The sequence below is a fragment of the Onychostruthus taczanowskii genome, unplaced genomic scaffold, assembly GCF_017590055.1.
Source record: "Onychostruthus taczanowskii isolate IOZ18803 unplaced genomic scaffold, ASM1759005v1 scaffold4, whole genome shotgun sequence".
In the NCBI taxonomy this organism is placed as follows: domain Eukaryota; kingdom Metazoa; phylum Chordata; class Aves; order Passeriformes; family Passeridae; genus Onychostruthus; species Onychostruthus taczanowskii.
Genome location: NW_024501459.1, coordinates 21,864,784 through 21,887,595, shown reverse-complemented (window position 1 = coordinate 21,887,595; position 22,812 = coordinate 21,864,784). Strand labels below are relative to the sequence as shown.

General features: G+C 39.3%; 1 protein-coding gene across 1 annotated transcript in view; it reads right to left on the bottom strand.

Annotated features, from left to right (window-relative positions):
- The window catches only part of GRHL2 (grainyhead like transcription factor 2), a 51,983-nt gene extending 30,021 nt beyond the window's left edge, over positions 1-21,962 (bottom strand). Inside the window, exons 1-7 of the mRNA XM_041412548.1 lie at positions 21,946-21,962; positions 17,920-18,109; positions 14,921-14,988; positions 13,007-13,391; positions 10,475-10,527; positions 7,100-7,256; positions 4,902-5,013 (exon numbers count right to left, since the gene is read on the bottom strand). Coding sequence (XP_041268482.1) covers positions 4,902-5,013; positions 7,100-7,256; positions 10,475-10,527; positions 13,007-13,391; positions 14,921-14,988; positions 17,920-18,109; positions 21,946-21,962 — 982 coding nt within the window. The remainder of the gene's footprint in view (positions 1-4,901; positions 5,014-7,099; positions 7,257-10,474; positions 10,528-13,006; positions 13,392-14,920; positions 14,989-17,919; positions 18,110-21,945) is intronic.
- Positions 21,963-22,812: the final 850 nt, after the last annotated feature.

Genomic DNA, 22,812 nt, shown 5'->3' with positions numbered 1-22,812 from the left:
TAATTATGAATAATCTTAATTGCAAAGAGGTAATATAATGCAACCTGAGTCTTATGCATAGTATATCACTAGCTAATGTTCTTGCAAAATATTGTTGGCTCTCGAAAAGGAGTGTGACTCTACTGGCAATGAGTCAGTGCATTCATTAGCTTGGCCAAGGAATGACCAAAACTGGAAAATTAACTGAAAACTACTGAAGCATTTAAAGGGACTGTTCAAACCTTTATATTAAGAAAAGACATAGTAAATCCTAAAGAAGCTTTCTAAAAGTCTAAGAGCTATGACTGGAGGAAATCATCAGTGTGCATTCCAACTTTCCCAGGAATTACGGCACTGGAAGCTGGATTAATATTTATATATTATTAAAAACAAAATTAAAACCCCCACAAAAATCGAAACCATGACAAATCCCCCACAAAGAACCAAAACCACAAAGATCCTTTTTCCAAAGTATGTGCACCACTAAAACAGCAAATGAAAAAGAAAAAAAAATTAATTTGTCTGACTACAAACTCTGCACCTTCTTCTCACTTCTTCCCCACGTGCTGTTATTATTATCATCAATAAACTAGCATCTTGGAAGGAATGCAAAGCAAAAGGAAGGAAGATTTAAAAGTTTACTTACACCCCCCCAAAACAGTAAGGCTGGAAAACTATGTCAAACAGACAACTCCCAAGTCCTCTTCATAATTAACAAGAGGAACAAGCACTGCTTTTCTCTCACTTTGCTGGACAGTTTAACACCTTTTATTCCTTTTGATGACAGATTAAGAGAGATACCAGGTAATAGCTGCTTGATTAAAGGAACTTCCAGATCGTTCACACTAATGGAATAACTCTCTCTGGGACAAACATTTCCTAAGAATTCCTCGAGGGTTGTAATTGGACTCAGTGCTAGAGGGCTGAGATTACACTCCTGATCTAAAGTTTGCCCAAATCTGTGCTTCAGAAACATGCTGATTCTTAGCTTTTAACCAGTTATAGAAAGAGGATGTTTTTGTATTCTGTGTGACACACAAATGATTCCAGTGTTCATTCCCTTTGCCTAAACTGTTGGTCTCTAAAAAATAAATTTTAGATAATAACTACTTTAGCATAATTTATAACAAAAAACGTTGCTACAAGAAGAATTATTTCATGTTTGAGACTGGCAATCAGTATACTTTTCTCTCATTTGAAACACAAGAATGCTGGCATCTCACTGGGCAAGTAAAATTGTGTTCCTGGGACACACGAATGATTTTGGATACAGTAAAAAAGAATCACTTTAGACCACAGGAACAGCACGAGATATTTGGTGATGTAGCAAATTAACAAAGTGTTTGAGAGGGCAGGCAGGCTTTTCATTCCCACTTTGAACGCAGATCTCCTTTTTAACTGAAGTCATTTGCTTCACTATCTAAATTCAGTGTGGGGATGCAAATGAGAGGAACTAGAAGACACATAAGTAGTTTAATATGCATGTGCACACATCCACCCACCTCTTAAATTTATGATTCACCAGAAAGTGCCTCGTGCAACTGACTGCTGCATATGGGCGTGCTGTGTAGGTGCACTTTGGAAAGACATGAACAAGATGTCTGGTAAAGACACCTGTTTTCTTGTCTTAAAAGGCTGTCAGAACCTCACATCCCACCAACCCTTCCCTTCTCTCAACACATGCCTCTCCTTTAATTGCTATACACAAATCTCATGGAGTGTCTATGTGACACTGTTAAAAAGGAGAAGTGCATCCTATTCCCCTCAATTTACAGGCAATTAAAGAAGGATCCTCCGTTGATTAAGAAACCATTTACACCTCAGAATATTTGAAAGCTGTTAGAGTGACTACAACTTTTCCTCTTCTCCTGCTGTGAGTTACCAGAAAGAGAAAATCAGCATGCTCAATAAGCAAAAAATGGCTGCACAGGAATTATTTCCTCTTTTGTTACATAAATTGCATATTAAACAATGGCACATTTTTTATGTTAAACATTAATCATGCATTACATGTCATTGCGTACTTTTGTATTGTGCACATAAATAATACAAACTATCCTGAAAAAAACAAGGGCAAGTTTCTATGGAGCACAAAGCTTCCACACCTACTCTTCATATTTGAACCTGTTCTAGTATGTCAAATTATTGTACTTATTTTAAATAATCAATATCCACTGTGATTAAGTATTGTATTCTTTATTTGAAATTATTTTAAAAGAAAAAGTTAGTGACCCAGTATCACAGCACTGTGAAAATAAAGTTGTTTTCCCCCTGCCCCCTTATTCCTCCTACAAAAAGTAAATATGCACCTTACTCCTTCTTCAGAAAAATCCATTACAGTACATAGCCTAAATTTTGGAAAATACCTTACCTTCTTGCTTAATAAGTGTCAAGCCCTCAGCTTTATTCCTCAAGCACTAAGGACTTGAATACATGTAAGTACATGCTTATCTTTATTAATATCAACACATCTTCAGACCTGTCACTGCACCTAATCCACTGAAGCATCCTTCCTCCCAGGAGGTGCACCAGCCAGTACACAAAACAAATTAAAGCAGTGACCCCTGTGTGTCTGGAGTGAAGGAGCAAGCCATTATTTCCTCTGATGTCCAGAATATAACTGCGGGCCAGAAAGCAGACAGACAGATCCCTGCCACAATGGAAAGCAGCACAAGCATAGTCCCCATGTCTGTGTGAGATCTAAACAGCTGGAACTGGAGCATCCCAAATTAATTTGATCCTCTGTCTGCTAAGGACCACATCATGCTCTAGATTAAAAGTACATTTATAAACAATTAGAAAGGATTCACAGATGTTAAACATGCTACAAACATCAAATTAAAATAAGAGCAACACCTGTGGAACAGGTCATGTAGAGTTTTGGACACTTAATTTTCTTTTCTTACTACACAGGACCTGGACATTAACTCCAAGTGATCCCTTCAGGGATCTGAATTTTTACCGTAAAGGGAAATCTTCATAGAGTCATTCAAAATAATTTTGCATGGAAGGGACCCCTGGAGGTTATCAGTTCAAGCAGGGCCAACTTCAAATTTGGATTAAGTTGCTCAGGTAGATTATTTGATGATAAAACTAGAAGATTTTGCTAAGTGCAGCTTGATACTTGGGAGCCATTCTGGCCTAATTAGCCAGTTAGCCGTGCCAAAGAAAATGTAATGTACTTCAGAAATACCATACTTGTAAGAGCAAAGGCTATATTTCAGTTGTTCTCAAGAAAACTCTACTGAGCAACATTTAGGTCTTTTTTTTTTTTCTGAAAACTGAGGTGAACCATGCTCTTACAGCTCTTATATCTGACAAAAAGGGCTATATCAGTAAGTCTTACTACACTGTGCTTTGCTCATGTTTGCAGTGCAAATAAAGAATACACACCTCAGTATTCAAAAGTGCCTCAAAAGTCAGCGCAGAGCTATTTCACCTCAAACTAATGGAAAATTAAAAGACATTCACTTTAACACAGGTAAACACGCAGCTCATGCACAGCACTTACTTTGCAGAGCACTATTTTTCAGAATACGTATAATAAGTTAACTTGTTGGGGTAAGGCAACTGAAATGTGCCAGGACACCACAAGTGCAGTGGAGTCAGAGGGTGCTAGCACTACAGTGCAGCGAGCTGCTCAGCACATACTTTTCAAAGGTATGAGCACTACTACCACAAGCTTGTAGGGACTAGCATAAAAAAAAAAAACAGGCAGCCTTCAGAAAAAGCTGTGACGTGGCTTATTTCTTCTTTTAAGGTGTCATGATAAAAGTAATTTGTTCTGGGGTAGCAGTTTTACTGAGTTAGGTACCCGAACGGGCAAGAAGAGAAAACGGGGGCAAGGGGAAAAAGAACGAAGTTAATGAAACAGTTCAGACAGAATAATGGTGATAAGAGGTAGAAAGGACATTCTGGAACAGCTGCTTGGACAAAATACACTTGACCTTAAATAACACCAGGCCTCAGTGGAAACTGCAGCATTTGAAAATCTACAGGCAGCACAGTGATTAGGACCGCTTGGGGACAGCTTCCCTGATCACCCAGTTCAATCGCCCCTGAAGTGTCTCAGTGTTCTATAAAGTAACCCTGCTTTGGTTTAGCCCCCCTCTCTGCCCCCTCTCATTCCTGCCATTCAATGGTTTGGTTCCCTCAGGCGGTCAAAACAAGATAGACTTTGTCTGCTTTGGTCTTGCCGACTCCTTTGACTGGAATCCGTGCAGATGGGTGCATGTGTAAACTGCACGTGGGAGGGGAGAAACGCTTGATGTCTAGACACTGCCACTGACTACAGTTTCAGGCTCCTTGGCAGCAAGTACGTGTTCTTCCTCCGCTGAAATCTCCCGAGCATGCAGATAGGACAGCTGGGGCTGAAATGGGCTAGTAAACACTTTAGATGGGATGAACGGTAAACAGGTCTCTCAGGATAGCACACCAGTTTGCCTCTCCCTCAGTGCTGACACTGACAAGACTCAAACCCTAGGGGTGTAGGAATCCTGCACGCTCCTTTGCAGTCACCACAATGATGACATCTGCACTCTCAGGCTGCAATTCCACATCAATTGGCTAACATAACTGTTGCAGGATCAAAGACTGGATCACCCTTTGAAAAAATAAAGGGAACAGACACTCTGCCACACCTGAGGAGGTGCAGACCTTGATTTCCCAGAAGGAGGTACACCACTAAACACACATGGCAAGGGGCAGCTCTTCTGTGTAAATACTGAAAAACATTCTTTCTGCATGGTCCCTACCCAGCTCCATAGACCCCATAGTCCTAGCAGGAATGAGCCATTGCTAAAAACTCTGGTACAAGCCAAGAAGCCATTGTCAATATATCCCACCATATTCCCGTGCAAGGCACCAGAGCTTTCCATATCTGAAATCTTCCCTGAAACATCTGGAGATGTTCTTACACTCACCAATGTCAAGGACTCTCTGTTTAGCTGTGTGCTGCCGGGAATGCCAGTACTTCCAATATTTCAGCTGTTCATCTCTGTTTTTATCCTCACTGAAAACAACCATGACCACACTCTATGAAAAACAACACCAAAATAATTAATAGTCAGGAACACAAAAATTAAAATATCCATATGTCTCTAATTCTGATCCAGCCACTCTCACAGTACTTTGGTTGTAGAAGATTGGGTTTTAATCAGTCCAGTACTACAGTGTACTTAAAGACTCAGGACAAAAGAAATGCAGTTGTAAAATAATGCAAGGCCCAGGATTATGTTACTGACAGTCCAAATAAAAATTAATCATATTCTTAGTTTTAAACAGTCACCTTCATTGGTTAAAGGAAAGATATTTTCAATTTAGTATATATAAATACACTTTTTGGGAGCAGGACTCTTGTGTATATATATATATATGTGTTTAATGACAAATTCAGTGCATAAATGCACTTTTTGGGAGCAGGACTCTTGTATATATATATATATATATGTGTTTAATGACAAATTCAGTGTAACTATTTACTGATTTTTGCTAAGGTTTTCAATTCACATTCTGAATTCATTTTGTTAAATTATGATTCAAAGGAAACAGATTGAATTTTATGCAATATTTTACACAAGCAATATAGGCTTTTTGAATAAGCCCTGCTGTAGGCAAGCAAAACAGTACAAAACAATGGAAGAATGATCATACAATTAAAATCAAGTGAAAATAAACCAGAGGAAAAACCCCTTCACTTTTAAATATTCTGTTTTATTTTGACCCTGAGACACTAAGCACAAAAAAAAATCACTATCAAGCTGCTTTATAAGCCAAGGAGGTAGATTACAATTGATTCATCATCTGCATCCCTCCACAAACCACCACACAACCCTGCATGCACTCTGTGACCTTCTGCATTCCACCTATAAAAGGTGAACACCATCACCACATCTTCCTCTCCATGGACACGAGGCAGTACACACTGTGGAGGAGTCCTGGGTTGTGCCTGTATGTACTGGGTGGCACCAGGTGTGTGTGGCTGGCCAGCTGATGCACTAACCACAACTGGTCGTGCAGACTAGCTTTTCCACCAAGGACACCACTAATGTTTTTATGAACCACTTACAGGGAACTTGTAGAAGTTTAATACCTTCAAAACCTCTTGCCCCTCTGTTAGCTTTGGATGGAATTGGCAATAAATTCAACAGCCACTTGAGGAGAGCCCTGACAAACAGAACATGATTGTGAAAGTTGCACACAGTTTCACAATCTTCTGTCAACTACATCCTCCAGAAGGATGCAATCTCACCTCTCCTTTATAATTTCCACCCTTCTGCTTCCACGGCTTCAAAACTCATGTGGTAGTGCACTGAACCAGGTACATGAGGACTGGTTTTCAGTCAGACCAGTGACCTTCTGACTCCTGTTTCAGCTCTACAAGTGCTAGAGCTGGAACCACAAATGGGAAGGAATGGGTGGCAGGGAAAGAAATTGTTCAGCAACAGAGATGTCTTACTTTGGATTCAGGCAACAGCTTAATGTCCTAAGGAAACCAGGCTAAAAATTAACTGCTAATTCAGGATTCCAAATCATTGCCTCTGTTTAGGAAGAGTCTCTCTAAACTTCACGTATGATAGAAATATATAGGTTGTTGTCTGCTTCACTATTCACATTGACTTTCATTGGTTCCTTTGACTAAAGTCACAACATTTTTAGAGAGCTTCATGTATTTGGATGGAAACATTTTTGCAGCCTCATACATATACAGCACTGCCAGCTTCAGGGTAAAATTTACAGGGCTCATTGTTCATTCCAAGGTTACTGGGTTAGGATTTATGAACTCAGAAACATTACCAAGGAAATCAGGAGGCCCATTCACCAGGTAGATGTTGCTGAATACACAAGCTACAGTTCTACGCACAGAATCTAAGATGCAAACAATTAATTTTGTTACACTTCTGGATGAATGTCAAGTGAAATCTCACACTTATGAAATGAAAATTATTTAAAATTTATGTCACAAAGGATGGATTCAACTCTTCATGTTTTCTCTGAAATGCACCGGAAAGCAGCTGATTAAATGCTCCAGTGAGAAAAAAATTAAATTAAAAGCTAATCAACCACAACCATATCTATCTGCAGAGCTACATTCCCACCTAGGAAAGAAATGGGACTATACCCTGACTTTGCTGATGGGATGTCGGAAGCATTTGTTGTCACCCGTCTCACTCAGGGTGATGGCGTAGAACTGTCCCTTGTTCAAGTAGGTCATGGGTCCTTCCCCTTGCTTTTGACGCAGAGACTTGGTAGCTTCTAGTGTATATTGAAAAGTGCTGCTGAAAAGACAAGGAGAGAAACACCCACAAAATCCATATCACTTTCCCCTTTTCTCTTTTATTATGTAATTATTGCATTGAGTAAAGAATAAGACGCTAATAACAAAATTCCAGGAAACTGTCACATGGCAATTTAAAATTGCAATTTTCTTTTTTTGACTTCATCAGATCCCGCAGTCAAGCGTAAAACTATCTGGACTGTAAGTTTATTGGATCAAAGGCTAGATCTGTACTATCTCTGAAAGGAACCATTATGAATTAGGAGACTGCATACCTCACAATGAGAGTGTCAATTACCAAGAGGGAATTCAGTATGATTTGCAGGAAATCATCAACTCCACAGATATTTAAACTTAGAAGAAAGTTGCAGAAAGATAAATAAAATAGGTTTTTTAAAAACCCAACCAGAATAAAACATGTTACAAAAGATGGACACAGAGAATGGAAAGTCCAGCTGCTACTTTCAGCACAGTTCAAACAAGGAACACAAAGAGAATGGACAGTAAGTTCATTTGTTTACATGCAAATCAACATTTTTATAAGCTTTCTTTTCAAAATTAGCCACACTGAATGAAGTGCCTACATTTAGCTTTATCTTCAATCAAGTAACCTCCCTTTAGAAAAATGTCAGGGAAAAACAGTTAGCTGTTGTGTTGAAATTTTAGATCTTAAAAAGACCTTCCTTCACAGAAGAACTTTCCAACTTCAAAGCACTTCTCAAACCATGAAAAGTTAAGGCTCCATTAACTAGTGAACTGTTAGCTGGAAACAATTCTCACTGAGCCTCTTCAGCCACCACCTCCAATAATGGGCTTGAACAATAATCCAATAAAAATTATGCCTGAAGCTCCTCACATTCTCTTGCATTAAAATAATGTTGATTTTGTAAAAAAAAAAAAAAATTCAAACTGCACAGGAACCTTCATGCAAAGTCCTTCTGAACTGAAGATACAGTGGAAGCATTTTCACAAAGGTTCTAACTCAGCAAAGTATTTAAGCAGTGCCAGAGCAGAATCAACAGGAGGAATACATTAGTCCAAAACAACAGTGTGTCCCTAACTTTCTAATTCAAGCAAATACTCTAGATCATCATAGTACTGCCATAGCAATATAGAAATAAACGGAAAACAAAAGACATTTTAACTATCCAATGGGAAAAAAAAAACCACAACAAAACATGTAACTAATAATTACATTTAAATCCCCACTCAAAGAGAAGGTAGGAAAAAAACAACAGATCCAGTCTTTCCATCCAAAAGGAGCTTCAGACAGCTCAGTATCAATTATTCAGTTTAGTTGCAATCATTCAATCAAATGAAGACAACTTATTATTCCTTCTCAGCTTATAAATTGAAATCCAGTCATTTTTCTAGTTGCTTAAAAGTTACAAGTCAAACCAAAACTAAGGTAACAAGCAAACACTCGTCTATACCTACCCAACCAGCGATGGCAGCACTGGTGCTTCCACACAAGGCAGCTGCTGCCACCATGAAGGCTCTTGCACACAGCAGGAAGGCAGCACAAAGGCACTGCTGTGCCCTCTGCTGTGGTGTGTGCTGGCACAGCCCCCTGTCCTGTGTGCAAGGGGAACAGAGGCACTGCCAACACTAGCAAGTGTGGACCCGTCTGAGTGGATTAGAGCTATACCACCAGTGCTGCAGAACCAGCATCCATCCTGCTGCACCACTTGTCCTACAGATGGACCACCCATTAGAGGTAGGGGCACAGCCTTGATTTAGCATCACACGTAGGGACTGCAGATTTTGTGTTCAAGACCACTTCATGACACACATCAAAGCACACTGAATGTCCTGGGAGATGTGCCTCAAAACCTCACATCAGACAGAAGAACTAACAGGGATATGTGCTGAGAAGAGCTTAGAATGATCAAAGTCAGACACACACAATGTCTTAACAGAATTGCCTACAGTCTGCCACGGGCTGGTCTTCTGTTCCTTGGCATTCTGCATGTTTCAGTCAAAAAATGTAAATCCCAGACACATTGCACTTGGCCAATTTTGGAGCCTCTGTGTAGTACCATTTCAGTTTTCTCTTCTTGTTTCCAGTTGGCAAGAAAACCATGTCCTATAGCAGGAGAATTACTCTCACTCTTAAAACTTATTGCAGTCACTCAATTATTATAATACTATTATGAACCTCACCACGAGTCTCAACTAAACCCCTGTGTAGTCACAAAGAGATCTGCTAGCAAGCTTCCAGTTACTTGCATATTCACCACTTCTTTTTTCAATCTGAAATTCTCATTTCTGAGCCTTCCACTTCCAGGTAAACTAAATACATCTTTCCTGGGAGTTTTCTTAATGTGCATTCAGAGGTTTCATTCTTAATGTAACCTGGGCCGTAGCATGAAAGACCTAAATGTGTGAGAATTGTTAACAATACCAATGCTTCAGGATTCAATTTTACAGATATTCAGTATAGTGAGTGACTAGCCTTTGCTAAATATCAGTTTCATATCTTCTGTCTATATAATGATACCGTTCTGAGCTCACTGCAGTTAATGATTGTTTTAACATTCTTCAGAAAAAATATCAAGCTGTAAGGAACCTTCAGCACAGTCAGAGCCATATGCCTAATCCACTAAAACTATGCAGGCATGTTCCTGATTCTAAAGTGAGAGTAATCTCTCAGATATAAACAGAACCATTCACAAGTATGACATAAAGCATCAGTTTAAAATCTTTAGTGATTACAGTCTTTCCTAGATAAAGGGACCCTGCAGTGTTTGCCCATGCTACATGCACATCCTTCTGTGCTTAGGCAGAACAGTAGTCTTTTCAAACTTTAATTTTTGAAGCTTTTTCTTGAATCTTTTCAACTGTCCTGGACATTTGACTTGTGCATTCTGCCATCCTGAAAAGATTTTTCATGATCTGGTTGTCAAAGCTATACTCTTTTACCTGGGAAACCAATTTCTCAACAGATTTCATCTTGAATATCTTGGGCAGGGGAGCTTCAGAGGAATTATGAGTTTAAAGCAATGCTGAGGGAAGGCAACAGATGAAGATATAAACCGGTCAGATCCAAGAGCTAACATGAGCCGGAGAGTACAGGGAGAATGATGCTTGGCAGCATCAAGGGAACCCTGCAGGTACCCCAGGGGGAAGAAAGGAAGGGTGGGAAGTGGGCACAGGCAGCTGCTCCTCAATACATTCCTGCCTGATGCCAGTCAACATGCTGCAAAGCTTATGCCATACCTTGTTTGTTCATAAATATATTCTTCAGCCCCCACTGACACACTCCGATACTTCTGAAAAATAAGACCAATTAAATACTGTTTGATAAAATCAAAATGCAAATACCAACAAAAGTGCAGCTATGTTTATTTAAAGATAACTCAGAAAAAACATCAACCATTTAAAACTCAAAATACCTAAAAACTGGAGTGGATATTAATAAGCTAGTCACATTTTATATGAAGGTTAGAGATTGACATTGTAAAAAACATACAATTTACTTACCTAACCTCAAAGAATTTGTTTATACTATAAAGAGCAAACAAACTAAGCACAGCTAAACAAAAATAAAAATTAAAGAGATGAGAACAGGGTATTTGTAATTGTTAAAACTGTAACCAAAGAACACAGCAAGCAATTGACCAGTGTCCACTACTAGAGGGATCTATAAAAACTCAGCACTCCTTCAGTACAACACAACTAAGTCACTTCATAAATGCTTTGAAACCATTCCTAAATTTGTATTTATAATGTGTTTGAAAACTGAGTAAGTATTAGAACAAATCCAAATCCAGTCATTCTCACCAGTACTTAGGAAATACTTTGCAAGCACTTATGAAAATTAGTAAGAACAACTGCCTTCACACTTCTAAACACTAACTTTCCCTAAGTTTCTTTCGTTATGTTTTGACATTTTACCTTATCGTTTCCCCACACCTGCTCCATCCAGCTGCACCTACACAACAGTGGCTGGAGGAGCAGCCAGAGCACAGCCAGGCTAAGCACATCCTGGGGTTTGGGCAGCAAAGGGACAGGCTCAGTGCTGAGTGAGGCTGCAGCAGGGTGGCAAAGCTCTGACTGCTCCCATGTCACATGCATGTGAACACTTGGGGCTAGAAGGCCACCAAAACAGTGGCACACATCTCCCCTAACAACTATGGCAGGGGTCATAAAGTTAATTGTCCAGTCTCCCTTGTAGAATTAATAGGGGAAGGGAAGATGGAGAGGAGTGAGTGCACTTAGAAAACCACTCCATCCACTTTTGGCAAGCGGATTTGAACGGATTCTGTCTCCGCAGACTGCACAGAAATCCTAGATGGCAAGTACTGCACCCTATTATTAACCAATCATTTTAAAAACATGTAACAATATATTACAAAAACATGTAACAAAGTTACTATAACACAGAATTTGGGATGCAAAGCCAACGTATAGATGTAAAGTTCTTTTTTATGTCCAAATTTAACAAGTTTGCATGTTTGACAGCTCTCTGCACAGGGCAGATGGACTGTTTGGGAACCATTCAGCAGCATATCCCAGAACAAACCAATAGAATGGAATCACTCTGCTACAGCACTCCAGGGAAAGCCATGAGTATGGTAGCATAAGAACCATTTACCAGTGACATAAAAACTGCCAAACTAATATTACTTGATAATGCAGAGCAGTGTTTCTAATTCAAGGTTTGATCCTACTGATTTTACAATGGGAAGCTAGATTTCTTCATTATTTATTCATTTAGTTGACCTACATGTGTTCTATATCTGAAAACGGATTTCACCTCCAGACATCCTGGATCTGTGTTGCTCATGGAGACAATGTACTTTTCTATAATACACAAACACACAGTAAATTTCTCATATACTAAATCAGGACAGTTCAGCCCTAATGTAGCTTGCCTTGTACTTTTGTTATGTTTACAATTTTGTAGAGTTGGGAGGAGAAAAACCCTAGGGGAGCTTTACCATCTAATATCTCTAATTATTTTCAGAGGTACTGTCAGCTTTAAATTGTCTTCACCTTTCTACAATTCCAGCTTGTTTGCCTTATTCTGCAGCAGGCAAAAGCAGCCAGAGGGTACTCACCATACTTTACCTGACTGTAAAATTACTTTGACTGTAGCATAACTGTAAAATAGTTAGAAGGAGCTCTCCTTGCCTTTTTTCCTCCTCGTTCCTGTACATACACACGCAGTTGTTCCTTGTCTGTTAAATTCTCTGTTCCCCTCTATTAGTCTAATTTTGCTACTTTTTCTCACTTGCTTGTGTTGCAGAATAGAGCTTAGTGCAACAAACAGCTTCTGAATAAATTGCTTGGGCTTATCCAGCAGCAGAGGCTGTTGCTACTCATTTGCATTTTCAAAAGGACGTCTAGAATTTCCCTGTTACAAAGTAGCTATTTCTTACTATTCTGAAGGCAGATCTTGTTAATGGTAAATAAATCTTCTTTCAGAATAACAACTATCTTCTACTTGACACAATATCCCCAAAGACAAAAAAAAAAAATCAGTATTTATTATTCTCAGAATTTTCAATAACATCTTTAAAATTGTCTTCTGAAATGCCTCATGATGCTCCCCTTTAATCAGAGCACAGACTGATGGAAACACAGCAAGGAGTAGAAATTAATTTGTTGAAACAAGCATCACTATTCTTCTAATGGCTCTTGTGGACAATTCAAATCTCCTTATCTTGTTTACAAGCTCAAATACCTTTATCTTGTTTACAGCTTTTTATTGCATTCTTAGATGCTAATTTGAGGTGAAAAACTTACTTCTGTTCCTCCATCTTTGAAGGTGTCACTGTAGGTGCTGTCAGGAGTACTGCGCTGATCATCTTTAAGATAATTTGTGTGGGGAGCAATGTTGGACACTTCATATGGTTCAAAGATAACACCTCGGTGCTCCTCATTTTCTCCTCTTGCATAGTGTGTTTGTGGGGTCATAAAAACAGGGGTGAATTCTTCTGCTTTAACCACAGTCACTGCAGACCCTGTGATGGGTGTTGAGCTCCCAGACACATTTGTGTTGTATTCCCTTTTGGATGACTCCAAAGGATCCTGGTTCAAGGAAAGGTTAACTGGCACTGTCTTCAGGACTTGCACACGGTTCTCTCCCCCACTTATGTTATTCTGAGCTTCTGTGGTATTAAGACAATTTCTGTGAGACAAAACCAAAAAATATTATGAACTGTCCTGATAGAGGAAATCTCTTTAAATAGCTTAATGGTCTTAGATGTCAAGGAAGAAGATTGTTCCATTCCGATAAGCCACTGCCATAAGAAGTAATACATTAACAAATATTAGGCAAAAGAAATTGTGAGGCAAGCAGAGAGGTGCAGAGCTCTTTAACATCTTTAACAAATGGGGAAAGATAATACATTTGATTTTATTTGTTACAATAAATTCTGGGTATAATTTGGATGCAAAATCAATTCAGCAGTACAACAGCCTTTAGACACAAGAATAAGGCAGGGCATGGATTACTCACAGTAGATATCTTGCACATGAAATAGGCAGAATATCAACAGCAAAATTCATATGCAGATGGCATGCTCTTTCAGACTGTTAACAGGCCACTACTGTTTGCTTAACTCTGGTAGCAACGCTGCTCTAAAAGAGCAAGCCCAGGAATTCCATTGTAGGAGAGTAGATCAGTAACTATAGTGGCTGCAAGGTAACCTCTGCAGCATTCCCACATCTACCCACAGCTGCTGTTGAAAGCAATCTGATTGCTGATAGTAGTTACACTGACACAAAATTGTTAACTCATAGAACTTTTAGTAGACGTAACATTGTTTTGTTTTCAACCCGGGAGAAATGCTCTGACACTACCCAGTGCCCAGTTCCTCTCTCTTGGCTTTCCACTGAAGCCAGATTTGTCAATTACACTCAATTTAGGAACCAAACATCAGGAATTTCTCTGGTGTTCGTAGAAGAAAAACTGTCCAAAAAACATTTCGTAGCCTATTTTGAAACAGTAAATTTACACAATTGCCTATTGAAACAATCACCTTAAGAACAGCTAGTGAAGACCATCTAAGGCTGTCACAAATTAGCTACATTGAAACAAACCTTGCATAGCTCATCTCTGTCATAATTTTATATGGAGATACCTTCCAGTATGTAAAAACTCCTTTGTTTCCACAAAAATATACACTCTTTCTTTTCTGCAGCTCTTAATAGTTGGAGGCAGCTTCCTTTGACTCAAGTAACTTTTAGCCTACAGAGAAAAGCTGAAATCTGAGAGGAGAAAAACATTCTAGGCAAATGACTTTAAGAGTTACTTTATTTGCTGGGCAGTTCCTAAATTATGTTAAATAGGACTCTATAAATGAGATTACTGAGGCCAAGCTACTCACTTTTTGCCCTACAACAGGAAAATAAAGAAAAACAGCCAAGTCAACAACTGTCAAGATAATCTGATTTTACTAATCTCAGCAGCAGCAGCAAAACACCACCAAACACAAACAAGGAGTGAAACTCTCAGCTACCTCCCAAACTGCATGTTTGAGAATACTATCCATTTTTTCTTATCAATTGAAAGTAAAAAGGAGTAAAATGTGCTTCCCAAAACAGCCTTCATTCTTTTAACTTTTGAAAGAAAATCATAAACCCCTGAGGCTCTCACAGTTCACAACCGATCAACACTTTCAGTAGCTGGGTGTATGATTTTGAATAATACTGTACCTTTTATCTTGGTCTTCTTGATTATCACTCACTTTGTTAACAGACAACAGCCTTTTATCTCTGGGAACCTGAGAACAACACCAGGCATGGGGTCAGGTAAATGCAACTGTCAGGCACTTGCAGCTTCAGACTGCTCTACTGCAACAGCTAGAAAAATGTAACTCTATCAGTGTTGTCTAGTTCACAGATGCCAGGAGCTGTTTTTCTTTGGGAGACTGTGAACAGAAAGAAAATTTCCAAAGACAAAAAACATAGGAATTGTTTTCTTTTCCAGTTCTTCAGCACACCAGTTAGGAGCAAAGTGCTCTTCTTTATGTCCTATCTTTTGAATATCAAGCTAGGCCAAGCTATCTCAAAATCAAATCTCATATTATTCCAAAAACACACACACACTCTCCACTGAATAAAACAAGATAAGAAGGAAGATACCATGCTTTGATGAGCTCTGCACTGAGACCATTTCAGCTCAGACAGAAAAGGCTTTTCAATTAAACCCTAAGAACCAGGTAAGTCCTCCTGTTAGAGAGAAGCTTGGAGAATGCAGGATTCACACTTTGAAAAAGTTTGTGGATCTTTCCCTTTCTTAGTATGGGGACAGGCCAGAGCATGCTGGTATGTCATCAGAAACACTTACTTCTGCTTTGCTGATTGCATCAAACGCTATCAGAGGTAAAAACCCAGTCAAATCTGGCCCCTTGACAGACTCAGAATTGACACCAAGTGACTTTAAAGACTTGTATTCCTACACACCAGTGTCCTGACACCAGCACAGATATGAAATCACCAAGTGAAAAGTTGCGCCATGACCATATTTTTCTTTTCTTGCTGAGCCATTAATTTGGGAGCTCAAACTTCTAATCTATATTTTGCACAAGACATATCCACTCCATCCCAGCAATTAACTCAGTATTAAAGAGCAAGAACAGACTAAGAATGGGCTAAAGCCATGCTTTTTACTTTTAAATATTTTAAAGAAACGTTGGAAAAATATCTGACTTCAGAGGAAAAACAGTATTACAGTGCACTCCAGTAGCCAGTGATAACATCAACAATAACTGCAAGACAGCAGCACAGTCAAGAGTTCTATCCAGAGCCGCTCTTTCTTTTAGGGACATCCCCTTTCCCTATTAAGCATCCTGCTGGTTAAAGAACTTCTTTCATTTATTTTTTGAACTGGGATAAAAGCCACAGTTTACATATGCTGGTTCCCCTTTTAAGATTATATATTTTTCTCTGAATGATGTTCTATGTTTAGGTAAATATCACTACAAGGAAAAGAAAAGTTAAAAAAAAAAACAAAACCCAAACCGTTAAATTTAAATCATTCCTATTGACTGGACAAAGTAATTAAAAAATGTTATCCAGCATGTCAGAATGAAGGAGCCAGATTATAAATAGGGACAATTCAAGAGTCTCGTGCATTGGAAGTCCTCTACACTTCCCCATTACAGCATAGAGGTTAAGTTTTAAGTTTGTGTTTGGGAGTATCAAAAAGAGTTATCATTTTATCCCTATCTAAGACAAAAATAGATATCACTGAATGCTGGAAATGGTTTTGAGATGTTAATCCCACCTTCTTCCATCTGAACCCCAAGTCTTTAGCAACTGCCTGGAAAAAGGAGCAGATATGTCTTTTAGAACGTGGTTTTGAGAAGGAAAAGGGCTATTTTCTGGTTTTGTTGTTAAAATCCATCAGATTAATGAACTGCTACATACAAAGGTATTACTAAGACAGAAGCCAATACTCCAGATACCCATACACATCCTCAATTTTATCAATCCGTATTAATTTCACAGACTCTGGCACTGTGGTAACTATGTCAAGCAGAGAAAAGGACCTTTTTTTCTTTCTCACTGGGAACAGTTTTCTCTACTGACAACAACACACAAAAGCAAGGAATACAATCAGCAAAACAATTAAAACAATATTTAACCGTAAAGTCAGTATATGGCATCTTCCCTACAACCCCTTCTCCTGAACACTCAATTAATGCAAAGAGATTAAAAAGAGGAGTCCATTCATTAAAAGCATTTATGCTAATAAATACTAAAAGCACAGGTTTTTAATTCCCATTCCTGTTACTGCTTCATTAATTACAAGGGGACCTGGCATTGCTATGCTGGCTTTCACAGAAATCTGTCCAAGGCAGCCATAGCTGACTTCAGGGGAATGGAGACTGCTCATTTCACTATTTCATACTGTTGTGCTTGGGAGACAACACTGATTCTGTAGGCAGAGTACCAAGGGGTCAGCATGGGTTTCAGAATGACATTTTTGCATTACACAGAGATGCATTCTCTAGGACTCTCCTCTGATTTCATCAAAAATCTCAAACATAGCTTTACTTAAACACTATGAAATATATATATTTAAAAAAAAAAAAGTTACCAAAATAGTAAGTTAAACCCTGGGTTTAGAACATGACAAACTGAAACTACATCAGTGCTTTTCCTGTAAATTGACTTAGATCTCTGGCTTTGTCCAGCTTCATTTCTGTCCTGCAAACTGCCTGTGCAAGGGCTGGCCCTCGCTGTATGTTTGTATACAGCCTACTGCAATCATTATACAAACAAAAATAACATGGGAAATTGTCAGATGAGAGATACCCCAGTTAAAGAGCAAACTAAAACATGTGTGGAATGAACCAGAAAAGCAGACAAATGTACAGATGGACAAGGCCTCCCCTTTTACACTTCAGTATTTCAAGTATCATCCAATGTTCTTGCAAAGGAAGAACACTATGCTCAAAAAAAAAAAAAAAAAAAACAACCATGGTATAAAATTTAATATGGGAATTCTGAGATTGTTTCTTTCTCTCCAGAATTAAATACATCAAAACTCTTTCAGACAGGCTTCCTATAACAGAATGGGGGCATGATGGAAACATTAGAGAGAAAACAAGATGCAGTGACTTCTGTCTTTGAAAACTGGCTCTTTTGATGCCTCATGAGTGGTCCCTGCTAGTGCAGCAGGGAGGGATAATGACAGAATTACCTACTTTATAATAGTCATACAATAGGCCAAGAGCAGCAGCACTGTCCTCATCACCATTTATGCTCATCATAGCCTTGGTAGCTGCTGTTAGGGGATTCTCCAAATACGACTTCCAGGCTTCATCTTCACTGGTGTAGGCTCGTCTGGTGTTGAATGAAGTGTCATTGGGCACTAAGGCCACAAGTCGCTTGTTACTGCATAGACAGGAAGAATAAAATTGTGATCCAGAAGGGACTACTTTATTCACAAGGCATGGTAAAGAACATCAAATAGCTAAATTAAAGTTATATGATTACATCAAGCAAGCATCTCTGTGTTACACTTGGTGACATAAATATTTATCAGTATTAGCTATCTTCAGTTTTTAAGAAAAATTCAAATGCGTGCAGATCTTGTGATAATAATTCAAATGTATTTTAACTAATACACAGACAGAGCTACAAAAATTTTTAAACTATTTGGAAAAAAAATGAAGCAACAATATAAGAATATTTTACCCCAGTATTCTTGCTATGTGTACACTTGATAAGGGAAAAAAATCCAACATTTAACTGACATAAGAAGACATGAATGAAAAACAAGAAAAAGCATCTAATACTAATCTAGGGTTCAACTAAACAGAGTATAGTTCAGTATTTATTAAGTAGGTACACCTTAAAATTAAGCTATTCTGTGCTTTTAGAATGCAACTTGTCAGTAATCTCAGAGAAGTTTTTTGTAACAGATCACGAGCAATAGGTCCAGTGGATGGAACAGAAGTAAACATATTTTTTTTTGTCTCAATGCACACTTTATCACTCACCACATCTAATTATAAACCCATGGTAACACACACAAGACCATCAGTAAGTGGCATTTGCAGCCAGAGCAGTTTCCTCCAGCCTGAGAGTGGTACAAACTGACCAGTGCCTGTGTACACTGCATAAGAAGCTGCTGCACAACAGCTACGGCTGAAATTTCCACTATAATGGAAATATAAATGAAGATAATAGCACTTGCTTTTGCAAACTGTTCAATAAATTTATTGATAAAAGAACTGCATTGAAAAAAAAAAGGTTGCAGGCCTATTACATAAGACAGTAGGCAAACATATTAGGCAAGGGAAATAGTGGAGTGAGGAGTGTGCTGCTTCATGGGTGTTACAAGAGCACTGTCAAGAATTGTGGCTCAACTTAGAATTATGACGAAACTTTTAACACATTACAACTTACAAATGTGAAAGTTGCAGAGATGGTAGTATAATTAAATATACCAACTTAACTGTTAAAACTAGGAGTTACTCCTGGTGACCTTCATAAAACACTTTTTGCCATCTTCCACATAAAAGCCAGTTTAGTAGTCAGCCTCCTCTTTCTGTTCTGCCTTACCTGCACCAGTGCCAGCTCCACAGATCTAACCCAACCAACTGCTGCTGTTGCACAGAGAGTGGCATTTAAACTGTGCAAACAAGACTTTTATTTGTTTTCCGAAATAGGATTTGATAAAAGCACAACTGAACCCACAGAGTAAATGCTCTCAGATGCTGGGAACATGCCTTGCCTGGCTCCCAAGCTGCAGTGACCAGCAGAAGGCTGGGGTATCACCAGAACTGTGTTTGCAAGCCCAACCTGCAAAGTGCTCCAGTGCTTAAGGAAGAAGAGGGGGATGGTGGAGATTATAATCTCTATGGTACAGAGCACTGTTTACAAGTTTCTTTATTTAATGAAAAACAAAATAATCCATCTGGTACACAGAGCACAGTTTTATGACCTCTGTGGGGGAAGAGAGCATTTCATAGCTTCATATCAGAAAATACAGCAAATTACAGTACCGGTTCTATTTTCCTTTCATATAAAGTAACTGGATTTCGGAAACTACCTTTTTGTTTGCTTTTTTTTGTTTTTGACAACACTTCTGCCTGGCCTTTTACTGAAGATTTTTGTCCCTCTTGTTTTCACATATATGTTTGTGTTGTTACAGGTTTGATTCAGCAAGTGTAGCTGAGCATAAATGAAGAGCCTAAGGAAATACAGAGGCACCTGCTAGGTCTGCTGCCTTTTCAATCCCTTATTGTTAGCAACTCAAATCAGATTTGCAACAGCCCTGCTGTTTGTGCCAGAGGTAGCTGAAGGCCTGTTTCCACTCTGGAGTAGTCAATTCTCACTGGCTCAGAGGCAATTATTCCAAGCAAGGATTCTCCTTTCCTCAACAAAGCTCCCCTTCAGCTAAATCTGGGCTGTTTCACCGCATGGGCAGCTGCCCATTGCAGCGCACAAAATCCCGCTCACCCTTCCTCCTGTAGCAATCTTCCCTTAAAATCAATAACTGCCTTTTGTTCTCGGAGCACTCACACCATGCAACAGTCATAACTGATTTATGAGCATTACAGTCAGACAACAAGATACCTTTAAAACACACCTTTTATGACTTGGGCTGTGCTTGTCTGTAAAAACGCTGGAGGGGAGGAGTCAATCTCTGTTGCTCTAACTTAGTCAAGTTGATCTTAGAGCAATGACCAGAGTGCCCCTCTCTCAGAGGTGCATATCTGATTGTCAGGGGAGAAGCCACAGCAAAGGGGATAAATGCTCTAGAAACAACAACTCAGTAAGTAAGCAGTGGGGATGGTTGGAATGGCACAGGTGCATAGACCTAGAGCCTTCCCAACATCTTTCCAGAACGTTTTTTTCTAAAACTCAGGTTTTCTCATTTGACAACGAAGTCAATCTGTCTCCTCTGCTTTGAGAGATGGTCTGCAGCATAATCAACTGCCACACTCGTTGTGTTTACTCTGCAAACAGACTGAAACAATAGCACTAAGAAAAATAAAAAACTTCCTCATCACCCCTATCCCTGTAATCAGCTCTGTGGGAGGTTAATAGTCAGAGCTAATTATCATGACTTAACATAGTCAATAATTTCAAAGATTACAGCCAAAGTAGTCAGCCAAAACAATTGGGCTCACTTAAAGGAAACTTCTCTATTAAATAAGGCTGTTTGGATGAGAGGGAGAGTTTCTCTGAAGAAATGAGACTTGTGCATGCACACACATTCCCCTTCCTTTTTGCACAACTGCTGAACCTCCTTGGACGATTTCAGCTAAATGTGACAGAGGGGTAGCAGAGTCCTGCATAACCAGAGGAGATAAATACACTGTATTTTAATATACACCAAGAAACCCCAACATCCTAAGTGAGGTTTCACACAGACAAGCTCCTCGGTCTTGTCAATCATACTTCCACGCCAGGGCAGCCCCAGCTGTTCCAGCTGTGCAACTGATGACAGCTGGCAGCTGCCTGGGAGGGAAGCGACTCTGGTGGTACCTGGATTGTGTGCAAGACAAAGCGTGACACCTACAAGTAACAGCAATCCCACGACAGAGCTGCCCTGACCATCCCGGCTGAAAGAAAAGCCTAATTTGGAGCCTGCAATTAGCAGATCCCTGGATCTATGAATCTTATCAAAAGCTGAAAATCCATCAGTGACCACATCCACCAAGAACCACACACTTAAGGAAGAAAAGACAGGAACAGGCCAAGATTGCAAGACTCAACCTGACCAGAAACACCAGCAAATACCCGCTGTAGCTCCAGTCACACCTGAAAACCTGCTAAAGAGCAGAGAACACGAGCAACCCCTGCTGTGCCCATTCCTCACCCGGGCCAGCCCGCCACCCCTCTATCTGGGAGTCAGGATGTGCTAACAAGAACACAGCTGCGCGGGACACACTTGCACAAGCCGAAAGCACATCCTCGTTTTAGCGCGGAGGAAGAGATGAAGAATTAGGATACTTTGTATCTAAAAAGTAAATGCTTCCTTTCAAGCTGCCACTTGAGCTCCTCATGAATGCAAAATGTTTCCACTGTATTATGTCGAACAGTAGTAAGTGTGGAAGAATGAAAGGTCTTTTCTGGGCAATGGTCTAGCTAGGAGCCAGATTGCTCTGGCAGGGGAGCATTTATGTCAAAACTAAAACTTCAGACGGCCTTTATTTTGCAAAATCTTTTTTTTTTTCTCTCCACTGCTTAGTAGAGATTTTCCTGTTCATACAAACCAATTGGAGAGGTACATCGTACTTAACATCAATAATGCTAAATGGAAAAGGCCAGCCTTTCAAGCTCTTCCTCAGATTAAAGATAATGAACATACAAGAGCCAGCCCTTGGGGCTACAAAATCCTACTACAGGCAAATTCTCACCCAACTTGATGCAATTTTCGAATTAGCTCACAATGAATCAGAACTGCCCATTAACACACTCATGAACAGTCGTAAAAGGCTTGGTGATCAGAGCTTCCTTTTTATTCAGAAACAAGGTGTCCTGCCTGCCAGTCTCTCAAATCCAATTTTGATGCTCAAGAGCTTTCTTTTTAATTTGGAAAGCTCAAGCAGCACTCAACTTCTCAGCTGTATCTGCCACTGAACATAAAGCAGACTGAGGCAGCCATGCTGCATCAAGTACATCTGCATCCTGCTGCATCGTATGCTCAGCATTATATCCTGATCCAGTTGGAACTAGTGGGAAAGAAAGCCTCTTCCTACCTGCCCCACATCTTTGGCCTTGCTCAGGAAATTCAACCCTGAAATCCAAAGCAGATTGTGTAAACTGCCAAGGTGGGCACCCAGCCCAGGCATTTCCATTTTTTAACTGTGGGGTGTTGTTTTGTTTGGGTTTTTGGTTGGTTTGGGGTTTTTTGTTTTTTGGGTTTTTTTGTTGTTTTGTTTGTTTGGGGTTTTTTTTTTTTTTTTTTTTTTTTGGGTTTTTTTTTTTTTTTTTTTTTTTTTTTTTTTTTTTGTTGACATTGCATTTGTTTTTTAAAAAACAGCTACAATCAAGATGTTCCATGAATATACCTGCAGAATTCTTCACCCTGTGACAATGCAGGAAGACTTTCCCCTCCCTGCAAAGGCTAGATGCCAGAA